This window comes from Osmerus eperlanus, chromosome 10 (genome assembly GCF_963692335.1).
Source record: "Osmerus eperlanus chromosome 10, fOsmEpe2.1, whole genome shotgun sequence".
Taxonomy (NCBI): Eukaryota; Metazoa; Chordata; class Actinopteri; order Osmeriformes; family Osmeridae; genus Osmerus; species Osmerus eperlanus.
Genome location: NC_085027.1, coordinates 14,062,049 through 14,089,947, shown reverse-complemented (window position 1 = coordinate 14,089,947; position 27,899 = coordinate 14,062,049). Strand labels below are relative to the sequence as shown.

Below are 27,899 nucleotides of genomic sequence, written 5' to 3'. Positions count from 1 at the left end.
ATTGTATACGTTCCAAAGCACAGATAATACCCGTTCTCGTTCACACATCTACAGCTAGCTCACCGCAGTTGGGGCAGCAAACTCCCATGGGCACTTCTGTCTTGTAGCCAGGGGGGCATGTGAGTCTGGATGAAGAGCACTGTGTGACATCACACACTGTAAAGAGAGAAACCAACATTGAGTTACCATGGGATACAGAGAAAAGGGAAGTTGATTTCCACAGATAGAAACATTATAAGAATGTCTCAAAATCGTCTCTATTGCATTTATCTTCACTTCTCTAATAGCACTGGCTTACTGACACTACTGAAGTAAAGTTTTGGTTAAAAGGTAAGGTTTCACTTAAGAATAGAATTAGGGTCAATACTTGGGTTGGCATTGACTTTGAATAAGAGATAACTCACCGCACTTTTGACAACAGCCATCCTTCTCTGTAACTATGACTTGACCCGTCTGGTTGCAGGACAGTGGGGCCTGTGTGGGGCACCCTATGTGGTGGCAAGACGGTTGTGGCAGTTTGGCCTCCTCACATACACACTCATAACAGTTCTCTACCCATCTCTCGTTGACCTGGCAAAAACAATAATAATGTATGTTAATAGTGAATCACTGCAGCATTTTGAAAGTAGAAAAACAAAAATCGTACTCTCTAAATAAGTTATAGAAACAAATATTGTATTTACCTCTTTCCATATTCCGTTTCTCAAAATGCATACATCTGAGAAACACCCACCCCCCAAAAAGTCACTGGTTATTGGTTGAAAATACACTGGTAGGTTTGATCAAACATGTCAATGTGTCAAGGTATCCTGTAGTGAGGTGACCATGCTCACCACAGTTGGGGATGCAGATGTTGCTGCCTGGGCTCAACAGTGTGGTGCCACTGGGGCAGTAGCAGCCCTCAATCTTCATAGTTGTCAAGGAGGTGTATTCGTCTTTGGTCTCGATGAAATTCAGATTGTACCTGTACAATGGCCATAACTCAGTCATTACTTCAGTATTTGTCAAGCCCATGAACTCAGCCACTCGTCAGCTTTTGTGTTTTAGAATCTGGCATGCTATGTGGTGTATGTTTGTTGGATTTGTATTTGTGTTTTTTTTTTATATAAAAACAACGACAGGCATACCTGAGGTTACACGTCGACTCCACTGCAGGGCCACAGGCCTCGTACACCAACGGTGCATTGCAATTGAAGTCTACAGGAAGAGAGATAGCATCCTGAGCACCTATGTAATCATCAGAGAAACTCGCCACCTAATTGTGTCAGAGCTAGAGAGGCTCCTTGGGCATCCCGGCTTGTATGATAAGATAGGCAGGTCTACTGTCTGTACGAAGAGCCAATGAGAGAACTACGTACCACATAACCCGTCAGTGGCATCCCTCCATTCGAAGCACACTCCTGCCTGTGCACAGGCATCTGCATACACCTGCAAGCTGCTGCAGCCAATGGAGATGTTGACCATGTGACAGACGTCAAAGTTGCAGGCCTCGTAGTAGGCCTCATAAGGGATGGTCTTGTGACAGGATGCAAACACGCTGAGAGATGCAAAGTTGTGGTTATTATATACCTCTTCAGGTTCTGTCCCTTGTATCATATGTTGTCCTGTGTTACACCAATAGTGAAAGTGTTAATGTGTCATGTTATTGGCAATAATGATGGTGTCATGGATTCCAGTGTCGTTAAGATACATTTAATCTATAGCTCTAAAAAAGGTGCAAGATGGCATATGCTTGTTTGATATGGAAATTATGAAACTACCTGCTATGTTTTTGGATTAAATTTAGACAAGTTCAAAAGGTATCCTCACTCGGTCTTGATGATCTCGCAGATGGCCGCATTGCATGGTGGAGGGGGCACAATGGTGGGAGGTTGAGTCGGTGGAGCAGAGCAGTGGCTGTTGTTGTGGTCAGGAACATGCCATGAGTTGGCCATGTCTGGACAAGAAGAGATGACCTGCCCAGTGGGCAGCATACAGTCATCTGTGCGGTTGTTGTCACAGGTACCTGGGGAACAAGTTATTACATCAACACCAGCCAATTAAGCCCATTGCTTAATAATGCATTCAAGACCTTGGGAAATTGAATGAATTAAGCATGAAATACATTGTAGAATAGATGACTTTGAGGGTGAGCAGTCCATAATAGTGAGTCACTGGGAGTGTAGGATGAACTCACCACACTGTCCCTCTGTGTTTCCGTGGAACTTGGCATATGGTAAGTAGATGGCAAACATGAGCCCAGTGAAGGTCACTTTGGCATCGATCTCTGGGATGATAACCGTTGATTCAATGCCGTTGTCTGTGATACGGAAATCTGCATTCTCAAAGGCTGGTATGATGCGCTTGTTGTTGACATAAATCTGAGACAAATGATATGAACTATGAGAATTGGACTGAAAAATGTCAATCATCAAATGCTGATCTATCTCTAAAACACATTTACAAACTGTACATCTTAATAATATATTACATCCCAGTGCCTAAAAAAACATTTATAAAGAAACCCCCCAAAACTAAATCATCAACATAAGTTACCAGGTTGGTGACAACTCCATTAATGTCTTTTTGCGTCATGTAGATCTGATAGGAGTGATAGTAAACGGTAATGGACTGAGGGCAGGACAGGCCATCTGGAGAGTTGCAGAAGTAGTTATCGATGGTTACACTGAAGTTGTATTTGGGTAGGATTTCTTTGACCAAAACATAGGAACAGTCTCCTTGGAAGCCATAGTATGTGCCATCAAATGTTATATAGTGGGGATCTCCCCAACCAGAACAGATGCCTGGAAAAGAAAAAAAACAAGCAAGTCATTACATTGCATTTAGCTTTGATAGTGATCGAAATATCCGACTTTCTGGATTAATTGTACAGTTAGAGGCTACTGTAGGTCTAAAATTGGGTCAGTCCTTCCACTGACACTAGTCCTTACATTGACACTGGTACTGATAGCAGCACCCAGACTCATCATAAACTCTTATGGGGGGATAGTTGTTTTGGCAAACTATGGGCTTGGGAACTTCACAAGGAACATGGTGGATAGTCACGTTTCCTTGGTTGCATGTTGCGTTGGAACATGCGTCATGTTTCCAACTTTGCCCATTCTAGAAGAAAAACAACAGGATTATTTCTCAGATATCCTGGTCCATTGTAAAAATTAATCGTCACTGTATTTCTAAATGATAGTTGCATGTTTCTCTGAAATAATGTACACTATAAAACATGTATGTGTATGTCCAGAAATGTTATGTAATTTGCCATACTACAACAAACAATGATTAAAACTGGTCTCAAACAATGAGGTTACCTGTCTTGGTGGGTTAAACTGTGTACAGGGCTTTTCAAATGGTGGTGAAATGGTAGCTTTGGTTGCTGTTGTGGTAGGAGCTGGTGTTGATTGACATAGGCTAGAGTTGATTGCAATTTGACAGAAATTGTTGCAGTAACCTACGTAGCACCATCCATCGTGGTCAGAAACATTGTAGATCACAGCACCTAAAAGAGGCAAAAAGTGAATCATTGAAGGATAATATGTCTTGGGATTCATATGACATAATTACTTTAGGCATGGGGTAGACGTTGTGAGTGCTTACCTTTTGGGTAAGTGACATTATTGTAAAGACAACAATGGGCTGCCATGGGCTGAGTGCTAGGTTTTGTAGTCTCCTTTGTAATTATTACAGGAGTAGTTGTAGGAGGAATTTGAGTGATAACTCTGGTGGTTGATGTTGTGGATTGAGTTGTAGATGATGTTGTTGTTGTTGTGGGTGTAGTACTTGTACTTGTAGGGGGTGTTGTAGTTGTAGTGGGAGTTGGTGTTGTAGTTGTAGTGGGAGTTGGTGTTGTAGGCTTGGTTGTGGTGGTAACTGTGGTTGGGGTAGGTGTAGGTCCACAATCACAACACTGGACTCGGATCTCATAGTCGAAGCACTCTTGCAGAAGTCCTTGCATATTGTTTTGACAAATGAGTCCAACAGTTGGGCTGCAGGTCACATCTTGTCCAAGCTGAGAGATTGTAAGACCCGGATACTGTTTTGCTCTACATTCAACAGCCTTTGGCGAGGAGCAGATGTGATAACCAGCACTAATGATCTTCTTTATGGATTCATTATCTCCACCCTCAGAGCCAGGAGTAGGCTGGCCGAGGTTGATCCAGTCGGACCAATGACAAGTGGTCGGACCAGAGCATGGTGTTGTTGAAACTGGGGTTGTTGGAGTGGATTGAGTTGTAGATGATGTTGTTGTGGGTGTAGCACTTGTACTTGTAGGGGGTGTTGTAGTTGTAGTGGGAGTTGGTGTTGTAGTTGTAGTGGGAGTTGGTGTTGTAGGCTTGGTTGTGGTGGTAACTGTGGTTGGGGTAGGTGTAGGTCCACAATCACAACACTGGACTCGGATCTCATAGTCGAAGCACTCTTGCAGAAGTCCTTGCATATTGTTTTGACAAATGAGTCCAACAGTTGGGCTGCAGGTCACATCTTGTCCAAGCTGAGAGATTGTAAGACCCGGATACTGTTTTGCTCTACATTCAACAGCCTTTGGCGAGGAGCAGATGTGATAACCAGCACTAATGATCTTCTTTATGGATTCATTATCTCCACCCTCAGAGCCAGGAGTAGGCTGGCCGAGGTTGATCCAGTCGGACCAATGACAAGTGGTCGGACCAGAGCATGGTGTTGTTGAAACTGGGGTTGTTGGAGTGGATTGAGTTGTAGATGATGTTGTTGTGGGTGTAGCACTTGTACTTGTAGGGGGTGTTGTAGTTGTAGTGGGAGTTGGTGTTGTAGTTGTAGTGGGAGTTGGTGTTGTAGGCTTGGTTGTGGTGGTAACTGTGGTTGGGGTAGGTGTAGGTCCACAATCACAACACTGGACTCGGATCTCATAGTCGAAGCACTCTTGCAGAAGTCCTTGCATATTGTTTTGACAAATGAGTCCAACAGTTGGGCTGCAGGTCACATCTTGTCCAAGCTGAGAGATTGTAAGACCCGGATACTGTTTTGCTCTACATTCAACAGCCTTTGGCGAGGAGCAGATGTGATAACCAGCACTAATGATCTTCTTTATGGATTCATTATCTCCACCCTCAGAGCCAGGAGTAGGCTGGCCGAGGTTGATCCAGTCGGACCAATGACAATTGGTCGGACCAGAGCATGGTGTTGTTGAAACTGGGGTTGTTGGAGTGGATTGAGTTGTAGATGATGTTGTTGTGGGTGTAGCACTTGTACTTGTAGGGGGTGTTGTAGTTGTAGTGGGAGTTGGTGTTGTAGTTGTAGTGGGAGTTGGTGTTGTAGGCTTGGTTGTGGTGGTAACTGTGGTTGGGGTAGGTGTAGGTCCACAATCACAACACTGGACTCGGATCTCATAGTCGAAGCACTCTTGCAGAAGTCCTTGCATATTGTTTTGACAAATGAGTCCAACAGTTGGGCTGCAGGTCACATCTTGTCCAAGCTGAGAGATTGTAAGACCCGGATACTGTTTTGCTCTACATTCAACAGCCTTTGGCGAGGAGCAGATGTGATAACCAGCACTAATGATCTTCTTTATGGATTCATTATCTCCACCCTCAGAGCCAGGAGTAGGCTGGCCGAGGTTGATCCAGTCGGACCAATGACAAGTGGTCGGACCAGAGCATGGTGTTGTTGAAACTGGGGTTGTTGGAGTGGATTGAGTTGTAGATGATGTTGTTGTGGGTGTAGCACTTGTACTTGTAGGGGGTGTTGTAGTTGTAGTGGGAGTTGGTGTTGTAGTTGTAGTGGGAGTTGGTGTTGTAGGCTTGGTTGTGGTGGTAACTGTGGTTGGGGTAGGTGTAGGTCCACAATCACAACACTGGACTCGGATCTCATAGTCGAAGCACTCTTGCAGAAGTCCTTGCATATTGTTTTGACAAATGAGTCCAACAGTTGGGCTGCAGGTCACATCTTGTCCAAGCTGAGAGATTGTAAGACCCGGATACTGTTTTGCTCTACATTCAACAGCCTTTGGCGAGGAGCAGATGTGATAACCAGCACTAATGATCTTCTTTATGGATTCATTATCTCCACCCTCAGAGCCAGGAGTAGGCTGGCCGAGGTTGATCCAGTCGGACCAATGACAAGTGGTCGGACCAGAGCATGGTGTTGTTGAAACTGGGGTTGTTGGAGTGGATTGAGTTGTAGATGATGTTGTTGTGGGTGTAGCACTTGTACTTGTAGGGGGTGTTGTAGTTGTAGTGGGAGTTGGTGTTGTAGTTGTAGTGGGAGTTGGTGTTGTAGGCTTGGTTGTGGTGGTAACTGTGGTTGGGGTAGGTGTAGGTCCACAATCACAACACTGGACTCGGATCTCATAGTCGAAGCACTCTTGCAGAAGTCCTTGCATATTGTTTTGACAAATGAGTCCAACAGTTGGGCTGCAGGTCACATCTTGTCCAAGCTGAGAGATTGTAAGACCCGAATACTGTTTTGCTCTACATTCAACAGCCTTTGGCGAGGAGCAGATGTGATAACCAGCACTAATGATCTTCTTTATGGATTCATTATCTCCACCCTCAGAGCCAGGAGTAGGCTGGCCGAGGTTGATCCAGTCGGACCAATGACAATTGGTCGGACCAGAGCATGGTGTTGTTGAAACTGGGGTTGTTGGAGTGGATTGAGTTGTAGATGATGTTGTTGTGGGTGTAGCACTTGTACTTGTAGGGGGTGTTGTAGTTGTAGTGGGAGTTGGTGTTGTAGTTGTAGTGGGAGTTGGTGTTGTAGGCTTGGTTGTGGTGGTAACTGTGGTTGGGGTAGGTGTAGGTCCACAATCACAACACTGGACTCGGATCTCATAGTCGAAGCACTCTTGCAGAAGTCCTTGCATATTGTTTTGACAAATGAGTCCAACAGTTGGGCTGCAGGTCACATCTTGTCCAAGCTGAGAGATTGTAAGACCCGGATACTGTTTTGCTCTACATTCAACAGCCTTTGGCGAGGAGCAGATGTGATAACCAGCACTAATGATCTTCTTTATGGATTCATTATCTCCACCCTCAGAGCCAGGAGTAGGCTGGCCGAGGTTGATCCAGTCGGACCAATGACAAGTGGTCGGACCAGAGCATGGTGTTGTTGAAACTGGGGTTGTTGGAGTGGATTGAGTTGTAGATGATGTTGTTGTGGGTGTAGCACTTGTACTTGTAGGGGGTGTTGTAGTTGTAGTGGGAGTTGGTGTTGTAGTTGTAGTGGGAGTTGGTGTTGTAGGCTTGGTTGTGGTGGTAACTGTGGTTGGGGTAGGTGTAGGTCCACAATCACAACACTGGACTCGGATCTCATAGTCGAAGCACTCTTGCAGAAGTCCTTGCATATTGTTTTGACAAATGAGTCCAACAGTTGGGCTGCAGGTCACATCTTGTCCAAGCTGAGAGATTGTAAGACCCGGATACTGTTTTGCTCTACATTCAACAGCCTTTGGCGAGGAGCAGATGTGATAACCAGCACTAATGATCTTCTTTATGGATTCATTATCTCCACCCTCAGAGCCAGGAGTAGGCTGGCCGAGGTTGATCCAGTCGGACCAATGACAAGTGGTCGGACCAGAGCATGGTGTTGTTGAAACTGGGGTTGTTGGAGTGGATTGAGTTGTAGATGATGTTGTTGTGGGTGTAGCACTTGTACTTGTAGGGGGTGTTGTAGTTGTAGTGGGAGTTGGTGTTGTAGTTGTAGTGGGAGTTGGTGTTGTAGGCTTGGTTGTGGTGGTAACTGTGGTTGGGGTAGGTGTAGGTCCACAATCACAACACTGGACTCGGATCTCATAGTCGAAGCACTCTTGCAGAAGTCCTTGCATATTGTTTTGACAAATGAGTCCAACAGTTGGGCTGCAGGTCACATCTTGTCCAAGCTGAGAGATTGTAAGACCCGGATACTGTTTTGCTCTACATTCAACAGCCTTTGGCGAGGAGCAGATGTGATAACCAGCACTAATGATCTTCTTTATGGATTCATTATCTCCACCCTCAGAGCCAGGAGTAGGCTGGCCGAGGTTGATCCAGTCGGACCAATGACAAGTGGTCGGACCAGAGCATGGTGTTGTTGAAACTGGGGTTGTTGGAGTGGATTGAGTTGTAGATGATGTTGTTGTGGGTGTAGCACTTGTACTTGTAGGGGGTGTTGTAGTTGTAGTGGGAGTTGGTGTTGTAGTTGTAGTGGGAGTTGGTGTTGTAGGCTTGGTTGTGGTGGTAACTGTGGTTGGGGTAGGTGTAGGTCCACAATCACAACACTGGACTCGGATCTCATAGTCGAAGCACTCTTGCAGAAGTCCTTGCATATTGTTTTGACAAATGAGTCCAACAGTTGGGCTGCAGGTCACATCTTGTCCAAGCTGAGAGATTGTAAGACCCGGATACTGTTTTGCTCTACATTCAACAGCCTTTGGCGAGGAGCAGATGTGATAACCAGCACTAATGATCTTCTTTATGGATTCATTATCTCCACCCTCAGAGCCAGGAGTAGGCTGGCCGAGGTTGATCCAGTCGGACCAATGACAATTGGTCGGACCAGAGCATGGTGTTGTTGAAACTGGGGTTGTTGGAGTGGATTGAGTTGTAGATGATGTTGTTGTGGGTGTAGCACTTGTACTTGTAGGGGGTGTTGTAGTTGTAGTGGGAGTTGGTGTTGTAGTTGTAGTGGGAGTTGGTGTTGTAGGCTTGGTTGTGGTGGTAACTGTGGTTGGGGTAGGTGTAGGTCCACAATCACAACACTGGACTCGGATCTCATAGTCGAAGCACTCTTGCAGAAGTCCTTGCATATTGTTTTGACAAATGAGTCCAACAGTTGGGCTGCAGGTCACATCTTGTCCAAGCTGAGAGATTGTAAGACCCGGATACTGTTTTGCTCTACATTCAACAGCCTTTGGCGAGGAGCAGATGTGATAACCAGCACTAATGATCTTCTTTATGGATTCATTATCTCCACCCTCAGAGCCAGGAGTAGGCTGGCCGAGGTTGATCCAGTCGGACCAATGACAAGTGGTCGGACCAGAGCATGGTGTTGTTGAAACTGGGGTTGTTGGAGTGGATTGAGTTGTAGATGATGTTGTTGTGGGTGTAGCACTTGTACTTGTAGGGGGTGTTGTAGTTGTAGTGGGAGTTGGTGTTGTAGTTGTAGTGGGAGTTGGTGTTGTAGGCTTGGTTGTGGTGGTAACTGTGGTTGGGGTAGGTGTAGGTCCACAATCACAACACTGGACTCGGATCTCATAGTCGAAGCACTCTTGCAGAAGTCCTTGCATATTGTTTTGACAAATGAGTCCAACAGTTGGGCTGCAGGTCACATCTTGTCCAAGCTGAGAGATTGTAAGACCCGGATACTGTTTTGCTCTACATTCAACAGCCTTTGGCGAGGAGCAGATGTGATAACCAGCACTAATGATCTTCTTTATGGATTCATTATCTCCACCCTCAGAGCCAGGAGTAGGCTGGCCGAGGTTGATCCAGTCGGACCAATGACAAGTGGTCGGACCAGAGCATGGTGTTGTTGAAACTGGGGTTGTTGGAGTGGATTGAGTTGTAGATGATGTTGTTGTGGGTGTAGCACTTGTACTTGTAGGGGGTGTTGTAGTTGTAGTGGGAGTTGGTGTTGTAGTTGTAGTGGGAGTTGGTGTTGTAGGCTTGGTTGTGGTGGTAACTGTGGTTGGGGTAGGTGTAGGTCCACAATCACAACACTGGACTCGGATCTCATAGTCGAAGCACTCTTGCAGAAGTCCTTGCATATTGTTTTGACAAATGAGTCCAACAGTTGGGCTGCAGGTCACATCTTGTCCAAGCTGAGAGATTGTAAGACCCGGATACTGTTTTGCTCTACATTCAACAGCCTTTGGCGAGGAGCAGATGTGATAACCAGCACTAATGATCTTCTTTATGGATTCATTATCTCCACCCTCAGAGCCAGGAGTAGGCTGGCCGAGGTTGATCCAGTCGGACCAATGACAATTGGTCGGACCAGAGCATGGTGTTGTTGAAACTGGGGTTGTTGGAGTGGATTGAGTTGTAGATGATGTTGTTGTTGTTGTTGTGGGTGTAGCACTTGTACTTGTAGGGGGAGTTGTTGTTGTAGTTGTAGGGGGTGTTGTAGTTGTAGTGGGAGTTGGTGTTGTAGGCTTGGTTGTGGTGGTAACTGTGGTTGGGGTAGGTGTAGGTCCACAATCACAACACTGGACTCGGATCTCATAGTCGAAGCACTCTTGCAGAAGTCCTTGCATATTGTTTTGACAAATGAGTCCAACAGTTGGGCTGCAGGTCACATCTTGTCCAAGCTGAGAGATTGTAAGACCCGGATACTGTTTTGCTCTACATTCAACAGCCTTTGGCGAGGAGCAGATGTGATAACCAGCACTAATGATCTTCTTTATGGATTCATTATCTCCACCCTCAGAGCCAGGAGTAGGCTGGCCGAGGTTGATCCAGTCGGACCAATGACAAGTGGTCGGACCAGAGCATGGTGTTGTTGAAACTGGGGTTGTTGGAGTGGATTGAGTTGTAGATGATGTTGTTGTGGGTGTAGCACTTGTACTTGTAGGGGGTGTTGTAGTTGTAGTGGGAGTTGGTGTTGTAGTTGTAGTGGGAGTTGGTGTTGTAGGCTTGGTTGTGGTGGTAACTGTGGTTGGGGTAGGTGTAGGTCCACAATCACAACACTGGACTCGGATCTCATAGTCGAAGCACTCTTGCAGAAGTCCTTGCATATTGTTTTGACAAATGAGTCCAACAGTTGGGCTGCAGGTCACATCTTGTCCAAGCTGAGAGATTGTAAGACCCGGATACTGTTTTGCTCTACATTCAACAGCCTTTGGCGAGGAGCAGATGTGATAACCAGCACTAATGATCTTCTTTATGGATTCATTATCTCCACCCTCAGAGCCAGGAGTAGGCTGGCCGAGGTTGATCCAGTCGGACCAATGACAAGTGGTCGGACCAGAGCATGGTGTTGTTGAAACTGGGGTTGTTGGAGTGGATTGAGTTGTAGATGATGTTGTTGTGGGTGTAGCACTTGTACTTGTAGGGGGTGTTGTAGTTGTAGTGGGAGTTGGTGTTGTAGTTGTAGTGGGAGTTGGTGTTGTAGGCTTGGTTGTGGTGGTAACTGTGGTTGGGGTAGGTGTAGGTCCACAATCACAACACTGGACTCGGATCTCATAGTCGAAGCACTCTTGCAGAAGTCCTTGCATATTGTTTTGACAAATGAGTCCAACAGTTGGGCTGCAGGTCACATCTTGTCCAAGCTGAGAGATTGTAAGACCCGGATACTGTTTTGCTCTACATTCAACAGCCTTTGGCGAGGAGCAGATGTGATAACCAGCACTAATGATCTTCTTTATGGATTCATTATCTCCACCCTCAGAGCCAGGAGTAGGCTGGCCGAGGTTGATCCAGTCGGACCAATGACAATTGGTCGGACCAGAGCATGGTGTTGTTGAAACTGGGGTTGTTGGAGTGGATTGAGTTGTAGATGATGTTGTTGTGGGTGTAGCACTTGTACTTGTAGGGGGTGTTGTAGTTGTAGTGGGAGTTGGTGTTGTAGTTGTAGTGGGAGTTGGTGTTGTAGGCTTGGTTGTGGTGGTAACTGTGGTTGGGGTAGGTGTAGGTCCACAATCACAACACTGGACTCGGATCTCATAGTCGAAGCACTCTTGCAGAAGTCCTTGCATATTGTTTTGACAAATGAGTCCAACAGTTGGGCTGCAGGTCACATCTTGTCCAAGCTGAGAGATTGTAAGACCCGGATACTGTTTTGCTCTACATTCAACAGCCTTTGGCGAGGAGCAGATGTGATAACCAGCACTAATGATCTTCTTTATGGATTCATTATCTCCACCCTCAGAGCCAGGAGTAGGCTGGCCGAGGTTGATCCAGTCGGACCAATGACAAGTGGTCGGACCAGAGCATGGTGTTGTTGAAACTGGGGTTGTTGGAGTGGATTGAGTTGTAGATGATGTTGTTGTGGGTGTAGCACTTGTACTTGTAGGGGGTGTTGTAGTTGTAGTGGGAGTTGGTGTTGTAGTTGTAGTGGGAGTTGGTGTTGTAGGCTTGGTTGTGGTGGTAACTGTGGTTGGGGTAGGTGTAGGTCCACAATCACAACACTGGACTCGGATCTCATAGTCGAAGCACTCTTGCAGAAGTCCTTGCATATTGTTTTGACAAATGAGTCCAACAGTTGGGCTGCAGGTCACATCTTGTCCAAGCTGAGAGATTGTAAGACCCGGATACTGTTTTGCTCTACATTCAACAGCCTTTGGCGAGGAGCAGATGTGATAACCAGCACTAATGATCTTCTTTATGGATTCATTATCTCCACCCTCAGAGCCAGGAGTAGGCTGGCCGAGGTTGATCCAGTCGGACCAATGACAATTGGTCGGACCAGAGCATGGTGTTGTTGAAACTGGGGTTGTTGGAGTGGATTGAGTTGTAGATGATGTTGTTGTGGGTGTAGCACTTGTACTTGTAGGGGGTGTTGTAGTTGTAGTGGGAGTTGGTGTTGTAGTTGTAGTGGGAGTTGGTGTTGTAGGCTTGGTTGTGGTGGTAACTGTGGTTGGGGTAGGTGTAGGTCCACAATCACAACACTGGACTCGGATCTCATAGTCGAAGCACTCTTGCAGAAGTCCTTGCATATTGTTTTGACAAATGAGTCCAACAGTTGGGCTGCAGGTCACATCTTGTCCAAGCTGAGAGATTGTAAGACCCGGATACTGTTTTGCTCTACATTCAACAGCCTTTGGCGAGGAGCAGATGTGATAACCAGCACTAATGATCTTCTTTATGGATTCATTATCTCCACCCTCAGAGCCAGGAGTAGGCTGGCCGAGGTTGATCCAGTCGGACCAATGACAAGTGGTCGGACCAGAGCATGGTGTTGTTGAAACTGGGGTTGTTGGAGTGGATTGAGTTGTAGATGATGTTGTTGTGGGTGTAGCACTTGTACTTGTAGGGGGTGTTGTAGTTGTAGTGGGAGTTGGTGTTGTAGTTGTAGTGGGAGTTGGTGTTGTAGGCTTGGTTGTGGTGGTAACTGTGGTTGGGGTAGGTGTAGCTCCACAATCACAACACTGGACTCGGATCTCATAGTCGAAGCACTCTTGCAGAAGTCCTTGCATATTGTTTTGACAAATGAGTCCAACAGTTGGGCTGCAGGTCACATCTTGTCCAAGCTGAGAGATTGTAAGACCCGGATACTGTTTTGCTCTACATTCAACAGCCTTTGGCGAGGAGCAGATGTGATAACCAGCACTAATGATCTTCTTTATGGATTCATTATCTCCACCCTCAGAGCCAGGAGTAGGCTGGCCGAGGTTGATCCAGTCGGACCAATGACAATTGGTCGGACCAGAGCATGGTGTTGTTGAAACTGGGGTTGTTGGAGTGGATTGAGTTGTAGATGATGTTGTTGTGGGTGTAGCACTTGTACTTGTAGGGGGTGTTGTAGTTGTAGTGGGAGTTGGTGTTGTAGTTGTAGTGGGAGTTGGTGTTGTAGGCTTGGTTGTGGTGGTAACTGTGGTTGGGGTAGGTGTAGGTCCACAATCACAACACTGGACTCGGATCTCATAGTCGAAGCACTCTTGCAGAAGTCCTTGCATATTGTTTTGACAAATGAGTCCAACAGTTGGGCTGCAGGTCACATCTTGTCCAAGCTGAGAGATTGTAAGACCCGGATACTGTTTTGCTCTACATTCAACAGCCTTTGGCGAGGAGCAGATGTGATAACCAGCACTAATGATCTTCTTTATGGATTCATTATCTCCACCCTCAGAGCCAGGAGTAGGCTGGCCGAGGTTGATCCAGTCGGACCAATGACAAGTGGTCGGACCAGAGCATGGTGTTGTTGAAACTGGGGTTGTTGGAGTGGATTGAGTTGTAGATGATGTTGTTGTTGTTGTTGTGGGTGTAGCACTTGTACTTGTAGGGGGAGTTGTTGTTGTAGTTGTAGGGGGTGTTGTAGTTGTATTTGGAATTGTAGTTGTAGGGGGAGTTGTAGTTGTTGTTGTAGGGGGAGTTGTAGCGGGAGTTGTAGTTGTTGCAGTTGTCGTGGTGCAACTGCCCTGTCCTGAGCAAGTAACAGTGGTCATTGGAGTGTTTGTGGTTGGAGTTGTAGTTGTTGGGGGAGTTGTAATTGTAGGTTTAGGGGTAGTTGGGGTTATAGGCAGTTTGGTTGTGGTTGGGGTAGTTGAAGGTTCACAATCACAACACTGGACTCGGATCTCATAGTCGAAGCACTCTTGCTGAAGTCCTTGCATTTTATTTTGACAAATGAGTCCCACAGTTGGGCTGCAGGTCACATCTTGTCCAAGCTGAGAGATTGTAAGACCCGGATACTGTTTTGCTCTACATTCAACAGCCTTTGGCGAGGAGCAGATGTGATAACCAGCACTAATGATCTTCTTTATGGATTCATTATCTCCACCCTCAGAGCCAGGAGTAGGCTGGCCGAGGTTGATCCAGTCGGACCAATGACAATTGGTCGGACCAGAGCATGGTGTTGTTGAAACTGGGGTTGTTGGAGTGGATTGGGTTGTAGATGATGTTGTTGTTGTTGTTGTGGGTGTAGCACTTGTACTTGTAGGGGGAGTTGTTGTTGTAGTTGTAGGGGGTGTTGTAGTTGTATTTGGAATTGTAGTTGTAGGGGGAGTTGTAGTTGTTGTTGTAGGGGGAGTTGTAGCGGGAGTTGTAGTTGTTGCAGTTGTCGTGGTGCAACTGCCCTGTCCTGAGCAAGTAACAGTGGTCATTGGAGTGTTTGTGGTTGGAGTTGTAGTTGTTGGGGGAGTTGTAATTGTAGGTTTAGGGGTAGTTGGGGTTATAGGCAGTTTGGTTGTGGTTGGGGTAGTTGAAGGTTCACAATCACAACACTGGACTCGGATCTCATAGTCGAAGCACTCTTGCTGAAGTCCTTGCATTTTATTTTGACAAATGAGTCCCACAGTTGGGCTGCAGGTCACATCTTGTCCAAGCTGAGAGATTGTAAGACCCGGATACTGTTTTGCTCTACATTCAACAGCCTTTGGCGAGGAGCAGATGTGATAACCAGCACTAATGATCTTCTTTATGGATTCATTCTCTCCACCCTCAGAGCCAGGAGTAGGCTGGCCTAGGTTGATCCACTCTGACCAATGACAAGTTGTCTGACCAGAGCATGGTGTTGTTGGAACTGGGGTTGTTGGAGTGGTTGTGGATGGAGTTGTAGTTGATGTTGTTGTGGGTGTCGTAGTTGTAGGGGGAAATGTAGTCATTGGAGGAGTTGTAGTTGTAGGAGGTGTTGTAGTTGTCAGATTGGTTGTGGATGGAGTTGTGGTTGATGTTGTTGTTGATGGTGTTGTAGGGGGAGATGTAGTTGGACATTCCACTGTCTTGCAGCATTTCAAATTTACTTCATAGTCAAGACATATTGGAGGGATACCTTGATCTATATTCTTGCAAATTAATCCAACTTCAGTGTTACATACTATATGTTGATGCAGTTCACTTATTGGAACCCCTGGGTATCGCACTGCTTGACACTTGATCGCCTCTGGCTTCTCACATACATGTTTTCCAGCTTCTATCAGATGTTTTATTGATTCATTATCACCTCCTTCTGGACCATATTGTGGGTATTCCACATTGAGCCAGCCAGACCAATCGCATACCTGGCAGGGTTTGGGTTGTTTTGTGGTTGAGATAGGTGTTGATGTTGTAGTCGCTGTCACATGTGTTGTTGGTAGAGTAGGTGGAGGTTTGGAAGTACAGAGGTCCTCATCACAACAGAGGACACGCACTTGGTAGTTGAAGCAGAGAGGGAGGGGTCCTGACTGGTCCTCGTTTCTACATGTCAGACCTTCAGCAATATCACACTGCACCACCTGCCCAATGTGCTCAATGCTGACATTTGGAAACTTCTCAGCTCTGCACTGAATATTGCTTGGTTGATCACAGATTTTGTATCCTTCTGCTCTGAGGTTCTTGTATGTTTCAGAGTCCCCTCCTGGAGTTCCCAGTGTAGGGAATGTGGTGTCATACCAAACTGACCACACACAGGGATGTCCACATGTAGTAAAAGAAGTAGGGGTCTCAGTTTGTGCATTGGTCTGGGGTGAAGTTGTTGTTGTCATTGATTCTGTGTACAGAAAAACAAAAGAGTTTTCATAAATATAAAGCTAACAATGTATTAAGTGCAAAAGACTGATAATAACAAGATTCATGTTATTTGGACATTATACATACTACTCCTTCACCTACCTGTTGAGAAAGTGAAAACACTTGTTGGAGTGACAGTGGGGGTAGATACAGTCGTGGGAGAAGGCGTGGTTGGGCAATTGATGGTCCTCTTGATTACACCATTCTCCCCACAAACTGCTATGATGCATTGGCCATGCCCATCCGTAGTGTTGTAGATGGTGTGTCCAAACGGATATTTGTTCCCATTGTACACACATGTGCAAGCTAAATGGGTATGGGATATTTTTTAGAATTGCAATGCAACAGGCATTTATACATGTCAACTACATACAATTCCATTTTTAGCTAATGCATCCATACCTTGGACATCATATTGGCAGACAATCGTCAATGACGCACCATCACAAGAGCTTCACAAAAAGACACAACTTTGCTTAGTTATTATTGACAACAGAACACAGTATACTTTCATTCTAATATTAGCTTCCAGCTACAGTGGGACTACTGAATGGATTGTAAAACATACCATGTAAAGCAGTTATCTGTTGTTGGGACTTTGTCTCCACTGTTGTAGTGTTTCCCACCCTTAAAGCAGCCACAGTCTTTCTGCTCCACGCACTTCATGGTGTCTTCATCAAAGTAAGGTAGAGTTGGCGGACATTTGGGGTAGCAACCTAAAATAAAATAAAAGCACATAAGTACTGGTACTTTGCATGGATTTAGAGGTCAGGGGAAGAGTACCGTAGCTAGAGGTAGGGTCTGCATTCACACGCCCGCTCAGTACCTTCTAGAGGAGGAATCTGAGTAGAGCATGTCCCAGAGGGGTTCCTGCAGGTCTTCATACAGGGGAATCCACATGGCTTATAGTGCCACTCACATTCACCAGGGGGGTTGTAGTAATCACAGAACAGAGCTGTAAACAATGAACACATGCACTCCATTAGTTCTGTATTCTCACATGTTTCTTTCCACAGGCTTCATTGCACCCTGACAATTCGAGTTAGGCATGTTTGAAGACGTACGGCATATCTGTGGGGTTCTCCAGGACACACACGCTCCAGCTTCGTTGCAGGCCTCAGCATAAGCAGCCACAGCGGTACAGAAACATTCACAGTCTCCTCCGCTGTCACAAGCACACGAGTCTCGTACACAGGCATCGTAGAAAGGTGCGGGGTCAACCTACATAATGACAGGTAAGCCATAAAATGTTTGTACATTCACTGAAAGACACAATATGAAAGGCCTGATTCTTGTTTTGGGGTATTAAACTTACATTCAAAATGTTCATTTACAAATGAAAATGAATTGGGAGCCTTTGGCTACTGACTGACAGTAAGGTCTTAAGCAAACTTACATTAGAATGGCAGGCGGAGAACACTTCACTCTGAATGATGCTGCACTGTTTCTGGGACCAGGACTGCCTGTAGGGGTTGGCCGTACAGGGACTCCGCTGGACCTTGGCCTCAGGGCAACTTGCAGACACTCTCCAGCTGTTGCCAAAATCCAGAGCATTGACAACACCAGCCTGGCTTCTGGTGGTGAAGTCATTCTTGGCGTTTCCATCATAGTTACCACATAGACCACATACTTTTCCCTGGAAAGAAATCATGGCAAAATCAGACCGACAGGCAAGCAGACAAGATAGTACATGACGAACAGATAAATATCTTAGACAGACAGACACAGACATAAAAATACTGAATGTGCAACCTCATTCCCATCCTAATTGTGTCCTATAAAACATAGCATCAAGGATGATGTTGCTTACTCACCTTGCAAAGAAGTCATCAAGGAGGTAATTGCTCAATACTGGAAGCTGAGCTTCATGTCTAAACTCACCTTGAACTGTGGACTGAGCTTGATGAACATGCTGGTCTTCTTGTCCCACATGAGGATGAGGCCATTGTTGGCCTCTATAACCAGGTAGATCCCCATGGTGTAGATCTGGTAGGGCACAACCTCCCCAGGTCCTCTCTGGACCACCTGATAGTTGCCCTCTGTCAAAATCAGTTCGGTGTCCTGAAGGAGAGAGCACGCGACTGATCAGGAAAAGCTTCTGATTTGTATTCCCAGATCGGTGAAACCAAAACCGACAGGCTGAATCTACGAACCCCAAGGAACAGCTTTATGGCCTTGGAGCAAGTGGTGCCTGTGGTGCCACAGGGCACGTTCTCAGTGATGACTCTGAAGCTGCTCTGGTTCTGCTTGCTGCTACAATAGTCCTGGTCAGGACACACACATCCCATCACATGAATCATCAGGTTATTGTTGTTTTTCAAACGGGCTCAGTTAGTAATGCAATGGGATTCTTGGTGAGCTTACCTCGGCAAGGGTGTATTCACAGCTCCCATCAAAAGTGTATCGTCTCCCATCAAAGGTGATGTAGTGTCCGTCTCCATAGACAGAGCATGTGCCATGGCACAAGTTGTCGGTACACTCCCATTTCCTGTCTTTACATGTGCTAGAGGAGATAAACACAGACATTCAGTACAGAGATGAAAGTCTTCTCATAAATCTGTTGAATTCCTGAACATTGTTTGGTTATAAACAGATAAGCATGTGTTTACAATAGATAAGTTTAGGCAGATATACAGTATTTTATACATACTAAACACATTACGTTCAGACAAACAAGAATGCTGGATCCCGACAGAGAGCTTAGTTTGATTCAGACCGACTAATTTGATTCTAAAAATTCATACCTGCAGATGTGTTACAAAGATTCAGAGAGACAGGTTGGTTACTGTAGATTCAGACAGACATATATTACACTGACAGAAGATTAGCAAAAACATAGGCTCACCAGGTATTGCAGTCCACTGTGATGCTGTTTCCTGATTGGTAGGGAACTCCGTTGTGGAAACAAGGGCAAAGATCAGGCTTGATGCAGCCCCCTTTCCCATCAGACAGCAGACCAGAGGGACACACACAGCCAGAGATGCACTCTGCACTCACCTGGAAGAGGACATCAAAGGTGATAATAATAATCAGAATTTACAAACCAAATCTGTTTGCAAAGGAACTTGAGGAAGAGGGACATTGCCAGACTAATCACACCCCGCTGTCATAAGAAGAGCTATTAGAAGTCCTTCTTGCCAGCATCCATAAGACTCTATAATGCTTCACTGTGAGCTTGAACACTGGTAATGCTGTTGGGTCACCACTCAATCACCTCCATTCTGGACATTCTTATTCTTTAACTATAATTAAACTATACCTCATAGGAATTTGAAGCTCTGCTGAATCTTGGTTCGAAGAGATTTTCATGTGTAGTGTACGTAGTGTGTATGACGTATGGCGTTACATATGAACACTGCAGGGTGTGTCACTCACACAGGCCATGTCTTGGGTGTTGCAGCTCTTTTGGCACTCTGAGCCTTTCATACCGGGGGCCACGCTCGAGCAGTTGAAATAAACCATGGGTGCTTGGCATGCTGGGAATATCAAGATCATTTTGTGTGATTGCAAAAGTTGTCTCTCTGACAAAATGATGTACTTTCAAATGTAGAATAACAGTCTGCAGATTATTATAACACTCCGACAGCATTGTTTTTCAGAGTGGCAGTATGTAAGAAAGTCTTATGTCAATACAGAGTTATTGTACAGTAAATCCAACACGATAAAACTCACATGGAACATTGTCAGGCTCTCCAATACAGTTGAGTTTTCCCTCTTTGCAGGTGCTGAAATGTCAAACAAATATCATGATGATCTCTCACCGCACAATAAGCATCTCTGAGGGGTATGCGCTCGCATGTGGGTGTGTGGGTCTCTCACCACATGGCTCCATCCTTGCTGATGACCTGGCTGGGTGGCACCACTGAGCCCTTGTAGTAGCAGGGGCAGCTGGATGGGGCCACGCACTTGCCAGTATCATCCAGGTAGGTTCCCTCAGCACAGACACACCCGGCCACAGACGTGAAGGTGATGGAGCAGGTGGGGTCAGAGTTGCTATAGCAGTGGCAGGTTCGGCTGCTACTAGTGATGCTGTAGTCATAGACCATAGTACTGGGGCAGGAGCTGGTGTACTTGGCTGTGGAGGGAAATGACATTGTGTAAGTGTGACAGCCTGAGATCTGACAGTCTTCTTACACATATTTAAGGAAGGACGTTTGAGTTGCAGAATGATTCACAAAGTGTTTTAGGTATGTTGTTGGCATGTTGCACAGGTGTTTCAGGGATGTTGTAAACAGGTGTGGGTAACTCACTGCAGATGGTGTTTCCCCAGTTGTTGAGCATGATCCCTGCAGCAGCACAGGCGTGGACATATGAAGAGACAGCAGCACACATGCAGTCCTCACTCTTCTCACAGTTACAGCTGTCATACATGCAGTTCTACACGGAGAACAGAAAACATGATCAATTCCTTTAATGTGGATGGTGCAAACATTTAATTATCAATACAATTATACTGTTGGGCTATATAATTATATTAATGTTATGCTAACTTTCTTAGTTGCTATGCTAGTAAAATGACAAGCTGAATTCGCTGTAGTAAAGTAGTTTGTGTTTACTGCTGTTTGGCTGTTCTTTAGACTATTGTTAGCCATGCTGTGATAGCTAGCTATGCTAGTCTAGTTAGACATCTGAGAGCGTGAAAGGAGGGACTCACAGATTTGTAGGAGTCTGGGCTGATCTCTGAGTGACAGGCAGCAAACACACCCTCAGGGTCCGATAGCATGGAGCACCAATGCTGGGCATATTTTTCTGAAAGGACAAAATCACAAACATAGTTTCACACACATTCTGTTGACACATAAGTTGCTCTTGTTGCTGACTTCGACGGTATAGATCATTGTAGGACTATCTATGAAAGACACAGCACACATTTTTATAGTAAGAGTTGTCATTTTTTGTTACACTGTTGTTGAGACGTTGCTATTGTTACACAGTTCTATCCATCTAACACAATAAGTGTTCATTTTACTCGTTCCGACGCTAATCAACGTTAATCCTGGTAGTCTAATAAATTAACTTAACTTGTTATTTGTTATTTTGCCATAAACAAACTTCTGATTTTTGATTTTCTGCTTTACTATCTATTAGGACTATTTGTTCTTCCATATATCTCCTGTCTCTCAAGCAATGTTTGGACTGGGGCTAGACCTTCTAAATCTGTAGTTTATCCAAAAGACCAGACATTGTCCAGACTGATTACCGTTTTCAAAGCTGAGGCTGCAGGGAGATTCAAAACTGCTCTTGATATCCGGGCAACTCGCGCGGGTCTTCCAGGTGTTGGCAAAGCCTACAGCAGTGCCCTCTCTCAACCCGCTTGCAGTTAGGAAGTCATCTGCTTGGTTGTTGTTGAAGTTTCCACAGAGACCTACAAAAGAAAGGACAGATTTTACACCGAAACCTCTACAGACACACAGACCCTCTACCTCAGATCTAGTACAAAAACACTAAGGACCTACCTGAGGTCTCGTTGTGCAAGCTCGGGGCTGCAGTGATGTAGACCTGCATTATGGGCTGCAACTGTACCTCTAGCAGCAGACCTACAGAGGTCTGCACCACCAGGAAGGAGGTTGAGGCCCTGAGCACGGTGGCACCAGCTGAGGGTGGGACAGAATTTGCTTGAGTTCAACATCATCTTCATCCCAACCATCAACATACACATGAGGAGCAGAGCATCATCCACATCATCCTCACCAGCTAAATCATTGCCAGCATGAATGTATCACCCCTATCAAAGCTTACCAGCAGAGAAGGGAAGTTGAGAGTAGAATCCGTTGACAAAGACTTTACCACTTGGTTGTATGATGATCACCTGCACACAAAGGATGAATTACATTCATACCCTTATTAATATTTTATTCATATTCTCGTCAATATTCAGACATTGCATGTCAGGATATTAGGGTCAATGTCCTCACAGTTGATCCTCCAGAGAGAGCCAGGGTGACAGTCTTCAAGGATGTTTCACTTTCAGAAAGACCATTTTGTTCCAGATCTCCAAGGACAACAAACTGCTGCCCGTCAGAGTCCTGCAGCATACAAAATACAATATTTCAGAACAGGACAACCTTGCTTTGAATAAAAACACTAGTGACATAAACACAGAAACGCAACACAAATATACTTTAACATATTTAATTACAAGACAAGTATACAACTACGAATAGACCACTGAGAATCTGGCTCAAAACGTTTATCATCCAGGCAGAAATTAGTCTACATAGAGTGATTATTTGCCTCGCTAGTGAAGCCTGAGCTCTGTAGTGAAGAGCTGCGTACCTTAGCCAGCACGTAAGAGCAGGCTCCATGGAAGGTGTAGAGTTTCCCATCGAAGGTGCTGATGTGAGACCCTCCCTCCACAGAGCACGTCCCTGGACAGTCCTTCTGCTGGCAGCTCCACTGACCACCGGAACACATGCTACATGGAACAACACAGTGTTAAGAGACCAGCAAAGACCTCAGAGATTGTGGATTCCTTCTTGTTGTGTATTGACTTTCCTTGAATGAATAGACCAAATAATGACCGAAATGGAGAGAAAATATCAGGTGAGTATCAGGAGAGTCAGGTAACAACAGTATTTTATCCATGTGTGTCCAGGAGGACTGAAGAATAAGTCAGGGTGGCATCATACCAGTTTTTGCAGGAGCTGGAGTAGGTTTGTCCAGGGGCATAGATTTTGTTGTTGTATCTGCAGGAGCACTCAGTCAGAGGGACACAACCTCTGTTGGTAATGTCATCCAGCACAGTGCCTGTTGGAGGGGGGTTGAAGAGTACAGGAGTTGAATATGCACCATTGAACTGGAGTTTGACACGTAGAACTACTTATTACAAGTCATAATCAGGTCCACAGGTAGACAGTTAGTCCTGGGAAATCAGAGAGCTCTGTCTACCTGGAGGGCAGAAGCAGCCGTCGGTACAGTGGCTATCACACATGTGGCTGGTCTGGGGGTTGGAACAGGAGTCAGGACAGGGGCTGCCACATTCCTGGTACACCATGTTGTTGGGACATGACTTTGCTGTGAAAATGAATATGAATATCAATCTACTCAATATCATTACAAATAGCGGTTATCTGAGCTGATATTTCTGTTAGGACAGTATGTGTATTTGGCTGTGTGGGTGTGTGTGTGTCGTGAGTGGACAGGGGTGAGCTGTGCGTAGAATACAGAAGGTTCACTTACGACAGAATTGAGGGGTCCTCCACTGCGTGGGTGTACCTCCTGCATGGACACACTGGCGAGAAAACTCTGACATGGTGTTGCACAGGCAGAACGATTTGGCACTGTTGTTACAGTGGCACAAGTCTGCCATGCAGGCTTTGGTGAACGATGCTACATCCAGAAGACCTTGACAGCTGCTGAAGGCTGGGGCTGAAAGGAGCTGCTCACACACTGCAGTCTGCACACACACACACACACACACACACACATGCACACACAGATGTCACAAATTAGTGTGTTCAAGGTGCCCTATTCTGCAAAGTTAATTGATATGTCTAATTTAATTTAGATTTCAATATTATATTTGTTTTATGACATGCAGGTTACCAGGTTGCCGCAGCTCTCAACGGAGGGAATAGAGGGCTCAGTGCAGCTTTCAGTTGGTCCGTCCATCTTCCAGAAGTTTCCATAGTCTTCAGGGGAAATCTTTACACCTTTGGAAAATTGAAGGGAATTAGTCTTTTACAAAACCAGAAAGTTTTCATCTGATTTTGGATGCTCATAGGATGGGTGCTTGTGATATAGAGCATTAACTCAGATTTCTCCCATTTAATTTCAGGGCACATACATTGGGAAAGCAGAAGATGTTGTCAAAGCTTACCATTGCTATAGAACTCATTCTGAAGTTGAACCCCATTGAAGTCCCCACACAAGCCACAGGTATGGTTTCTGTATTTAGCATCCATCTCCACCTAAACATATAACACATAAGGAGATGCAGTGCTGATTACAACACAGAACCACCATTCTACAGGTATTGGGTTGTGGTCAAATTTTGTCAGTTGAAACAGTCGAAACATGAGTTTTTCTGAAGTAAATCTAACAATGTTTCTGCAAGGACATCACATTAAGCATTATCCTACCAAGAGGGAATCATCCTCGTTCCATACAGCGACCAGTCCAAGCTTGGCTTTGACCTTGATGTAGGTGGGAGTTTTGTCAATGAGGATGCCTGATTGGCTGAAAGGCAGGAGCACCCTGGAGAGAGAAGAGCAAGTCATCAAAAACATTAGGAATATGGTTCAGGGTAGAATTGGTCTGCTGTAAAATTACAATTTATTTTTGTATTTTCTTGTGTTTTGATTCAATGATTGTCTAACAGACTTACATCATGCCATCGACCAGGATGGAGTCCTTAGAGATCTCCACTGTGGTGCCGTCCAGCTTCATGGTGATCTTGCTGATGGTGGGTAGGTCGTTCACCACCTGTCTCCTCATCTGGATGTTAAAGTCCTCATAACTGCTATGACACAGTGAGGTCAGGACGTGGTTGCAGGTGGAGGGCAGTTGGAACATGTCCCCGTCAAACGTCTTGAAGTGGTAGTTGCCCCATGTACTGCAAACTTGTCCATTATGAACTGGGCTCACTCCTGTGGACAACAAGGGCAACAAGTCAACCAGAGTGTCTGAAAAATACAGGCTAAAAATACAATTTAGAATACAGAATTGAGTGACTGAAGATATATTTCATGTGTATTTCTTTAGTTTTTTTTTACTTTTTCTTTGAAATATAGAACATGCAACAGACATTCTGAGACACAGAACTTTGAGCTCCCACTTTGTAAACCTGGGGGATGCCGCAAACCAACTCACCTGCAATCTCAGGTGTCCTTGACATTGATGGAAGCATGTTGACTGTGGCCTCTGAAAACAATAGAGATCATCTGAATAAGAAACGGCAAGCTTCCACAACACATTGCTGTGAAATATTTTGTCCAGTAACTAAAGCTGTGTGTAGTGCTCCAACAGGTCCTACGTTCATCAAACAAATGTTACGCCTCGGTAGAGGCACTGAAAAGCAGGCCTGAACTTTGCCTGATCAGGCACTATGGTTGTCCCAGAAGGTAAACAGCAGAGCTACAGTCTAGATCTAGAACGCTTCAGGAACTCCAACCTCTCCACAGCACACACAATCTCAATCAAAACCCAGAGGTTTGACCTACCTGTGTAAGAGGACATGAAGCTGCTTGACACAGTCATCCATATTAACAGCCATGCGAGGGGCCCTAGAGTCCCCATGGCGGTCCTGTGACTGATCATCTGGTTGATCTCAGGGGATTTGAGAAAGGAGTGGAGACTAAGGCAGGTCTTTATACACTTGGAGGAGTGGCTGCAGATGAGGTGTGGAGTTCAAATCCAAACCCATTACGAGCAGCCCACACACACCTGTATGCCCACTTCACTACAGACCACATGCGTACACAAACATGTACTTCACACTCACTTTAACACATGTATGTCTGCCAACATAGACTGCATGCCTCACTGTATTTCCACCTCAGAAAATGGATCCCAATCACAGAAGCCCCCTTCTCTCTTTTCATAGATCAGGATGGAACATTCCACTGTTGGAGTTCTGTGTGTCCTGGGATGCACTTCAAGTTATACTATCTGATCTACTAGAAAGAAACTCAAAAACATACTTCTATGTACAGACTTCAGTGGCAGCTTGCTCTGTCAGAGGGTCTGACCCAGGGGCACCGTACAGGGGGGAAAAGTTAGGACAATTCCAAGAGCCCCTGACTGACAGGGGCCCCAAAAAATTTAAATAGATAATGATAAGCTATGTTGTTGTTTTTTTTTTTTTTATGGGGCCCAAAATTCTTGCCGGCACCCCTGGTCTGACCCCTTGTATGCAGCACATTGAGAGAGAACATCACTGATTACTTTAGTCATTTATCTAATGGACTGTTCATATGTGTTGGGTGAAACATTTCTCCATCATTTTGGGGAACATGTTATCATCATACATATTTTCTTTCCCGAGGCAGAGACGGAAAATGAGAAAATTGAAGTGGTCAGGTTTTAAGACGGACCTCAAAAATATAATTAAAGTCAAATTAGTTACGAGTATATTTTACTCAAAATTAGGTTATAATTTGGTTATGAATAGTAATATATTTTTCCACACATAATGGTAAAAAAAACCATGTCATTGCCAGTATCAAAGTAAATTATCAGATAAGTAACTAAGTAAGGAAGTACAATAAATTGCATGCAGTTGGTATAGTAACGTCTGTTTTGGTGTGTTTAAGTTGTTTATCATTTTGACTCACAATCTTGGCTCTTTGGGGTGTTTCAATATAATGAGCAATTACTAACTCCATCTTTTGTCATGTCAAGTCAAGTGCCTATGCTTTGTTCATTTGTCATGTTATCTCATCTGCTCACCATGAATAATACTCATTGTTATAAAAATCAACTGCCTTTGTCTGCCAAGTCGTTTTGCATTGTTGCTTTGAGATTAAAAAGTGCCTTGCATGTGAGTACTCCATCCTAGCATCATTAGCTAGGGTGCGACCTGAAACTTCTCATAGTTTCACTATGCACTCATAGGGAATATTGGGTCCTGACATGGTTCCTGGCATTTTATACTAGTAAGTACAGTATAGCCGTATCAGACCATATATGGCCAATTTGCCAAGACCACTTCATGGAGAGGTGTGGTGACTTAATCATGCATGTGCAAATAGATATCGAATTTGGTTTTCCCTCCGCATGATAAATCACATAATAATTGGCAACTCTCAATTGACCTTTTGCCTCTAACTGGTTTCTACCATGTACCTGTGTTGACTAGGCAGGGTAGTGGGGCACTGCCTAAATTAGTCAGCTGTTTCTATTTTTAACCAGGATCTGGAATCCTGCTTGTGCCTGTACTTGTCACTTGGGTGACTTGGGTCACTCTTCATTGGGTGTTTTAATGTGAATATAATGACTATTTGGGACCAATAAATCTATAATCTGATGTAGGCCAGCTCTTGGTCCTTAGGCTGCCAGCTAACCACTGATGAGCTCAGGTGCCTTCTAAGTAGAACGTCTCCATGAAGAAGTTGAAGTAACACCAGGACCACCAGAGTTGGAGAGGTAGTGGAAAACCTGGTGAACTATAATGTATCTAAATGATCTCTACCATAACCTCTCACCTCTCCCTCTCCACCCTCTTAGATGTGTTCAGTCAGTACGGTCAAGGTTAGGTTCATTACTTAGTTTATTGTCATGTGAATTGGCACACAGAACAATGCAAGTATTAAATGACACATTTAAAAAAACAGAAACATAACAATATGAATTGAATATAAATAAGTTCAATATGAATATAATAATATGGGACATCTTACAATAAAATGCTTGGTTCTACTTGGGACTCAAATAGATTCAATAGTTTCAGTCTGACTGTCTGAGATGGCCTTTCTGTAACATAAATTAGGTGGAAGTTCATTTGACCAGGTAAATTCTGATTTCTGATTCTGATTCTAAATACTCCCAAAAAGATATATATGCATTTTGCCACAGGTATTTATGGGCATAGCTCAGTAGTATAGTATCTGACAGAAAATCTAGAGGTCACAGGTTAAAATCCTCCTGGAATCCATTCTATGTAACTTTAGATCAAAGTTCAGCTAAAGGAATACATTATTATTTATCAGACACTTTCACCCAAAACAACTTGCAATAAGTATATTTGTCTTTGAATTATTGAACTGACTGCACATCCCAGTCATTTGTTCCATAAAATCTGTGACATCAGCAATAACAGTGCTAGATATTACACATTCCTTTTAGTCTACCTATGTTTTTCTAATGTAAACC

General features: G+C 44.8%; 1 protein-coding gene across 1 annotated transcript; it reads right to left on the bottom strand.

Annotated features, from left to right (window-relative positions):
- Nucleotides 1–40: 40 nt before the first annotated feature.
- On the bottom strand, nucleotides 41–25,286 carry LOC134028335 (mucin-5AC-like). The gene is made up of 43 exons (XM_062471819.1): nucleotides 25,250–25,286; nucleotides 24,900–24,950; nucleotides 24,415–24,712; nucleotides 24,170–24,284; nucleotides 23,908–23,998; nucleotides 23,634–23,740; nucleotides 23,268–23,484; nucleotides 22,977–23,102; nucleotides 22,718–22,835; nucleotides 22,365–22,503; nucleotides 22,004–22,114; nucleotides 21,828–21,897; nucleotides 21,545–21,682; nucleotides 21,289–21,453; nucleotides 20,743–20,837; nucleotides 20,339–20,465; nucleotides 19,908–20,163; nucleotides 19,761–19,813; nucleotides 19,464–19,564; nucleotides 18,934–19,085; nucleotides 18,453–18,591; nucleotides 18,242–18,352; nucleotides 17,970–18,149; nucleotides 17,485–17,724; nucleotides 17,153–17,309; nucleotides 16,915–17,043; nucleotides 16,657–16,804; nucleotides 15,103–15,342; nucleotides 14,446–14,682; nucleotides 13,789–14,025; nucleotides 12,810–12,993; nucleotides 3,680–3,779; nucleotides 3,306–3,493; nucleotides 2,931–3,102; nucleotides 2,536–2,783; nucleotides 2,177–2,360; nucleotides 1,810–2,005; nucleotides 1,359–1,537; nucleotides 1,128–1,197; nucleotides 834–964; nucleotides 684–718; nucleotides 405–570; nucleotides 41–156 (listed from the first exon to the last, which is right to left on the bottom strand). The coding sequence occupies exons 1-43, from the start codon at nucleotides 25,284–25,286 to the stop codon at nucleotides 41–43; spliced, it is 6,354 nt and encodes a 2,117-aa protein (XP_062327803.1).
- Nucleotides 25,287–27,899: the final 2,613 nt, after the last annotated feature.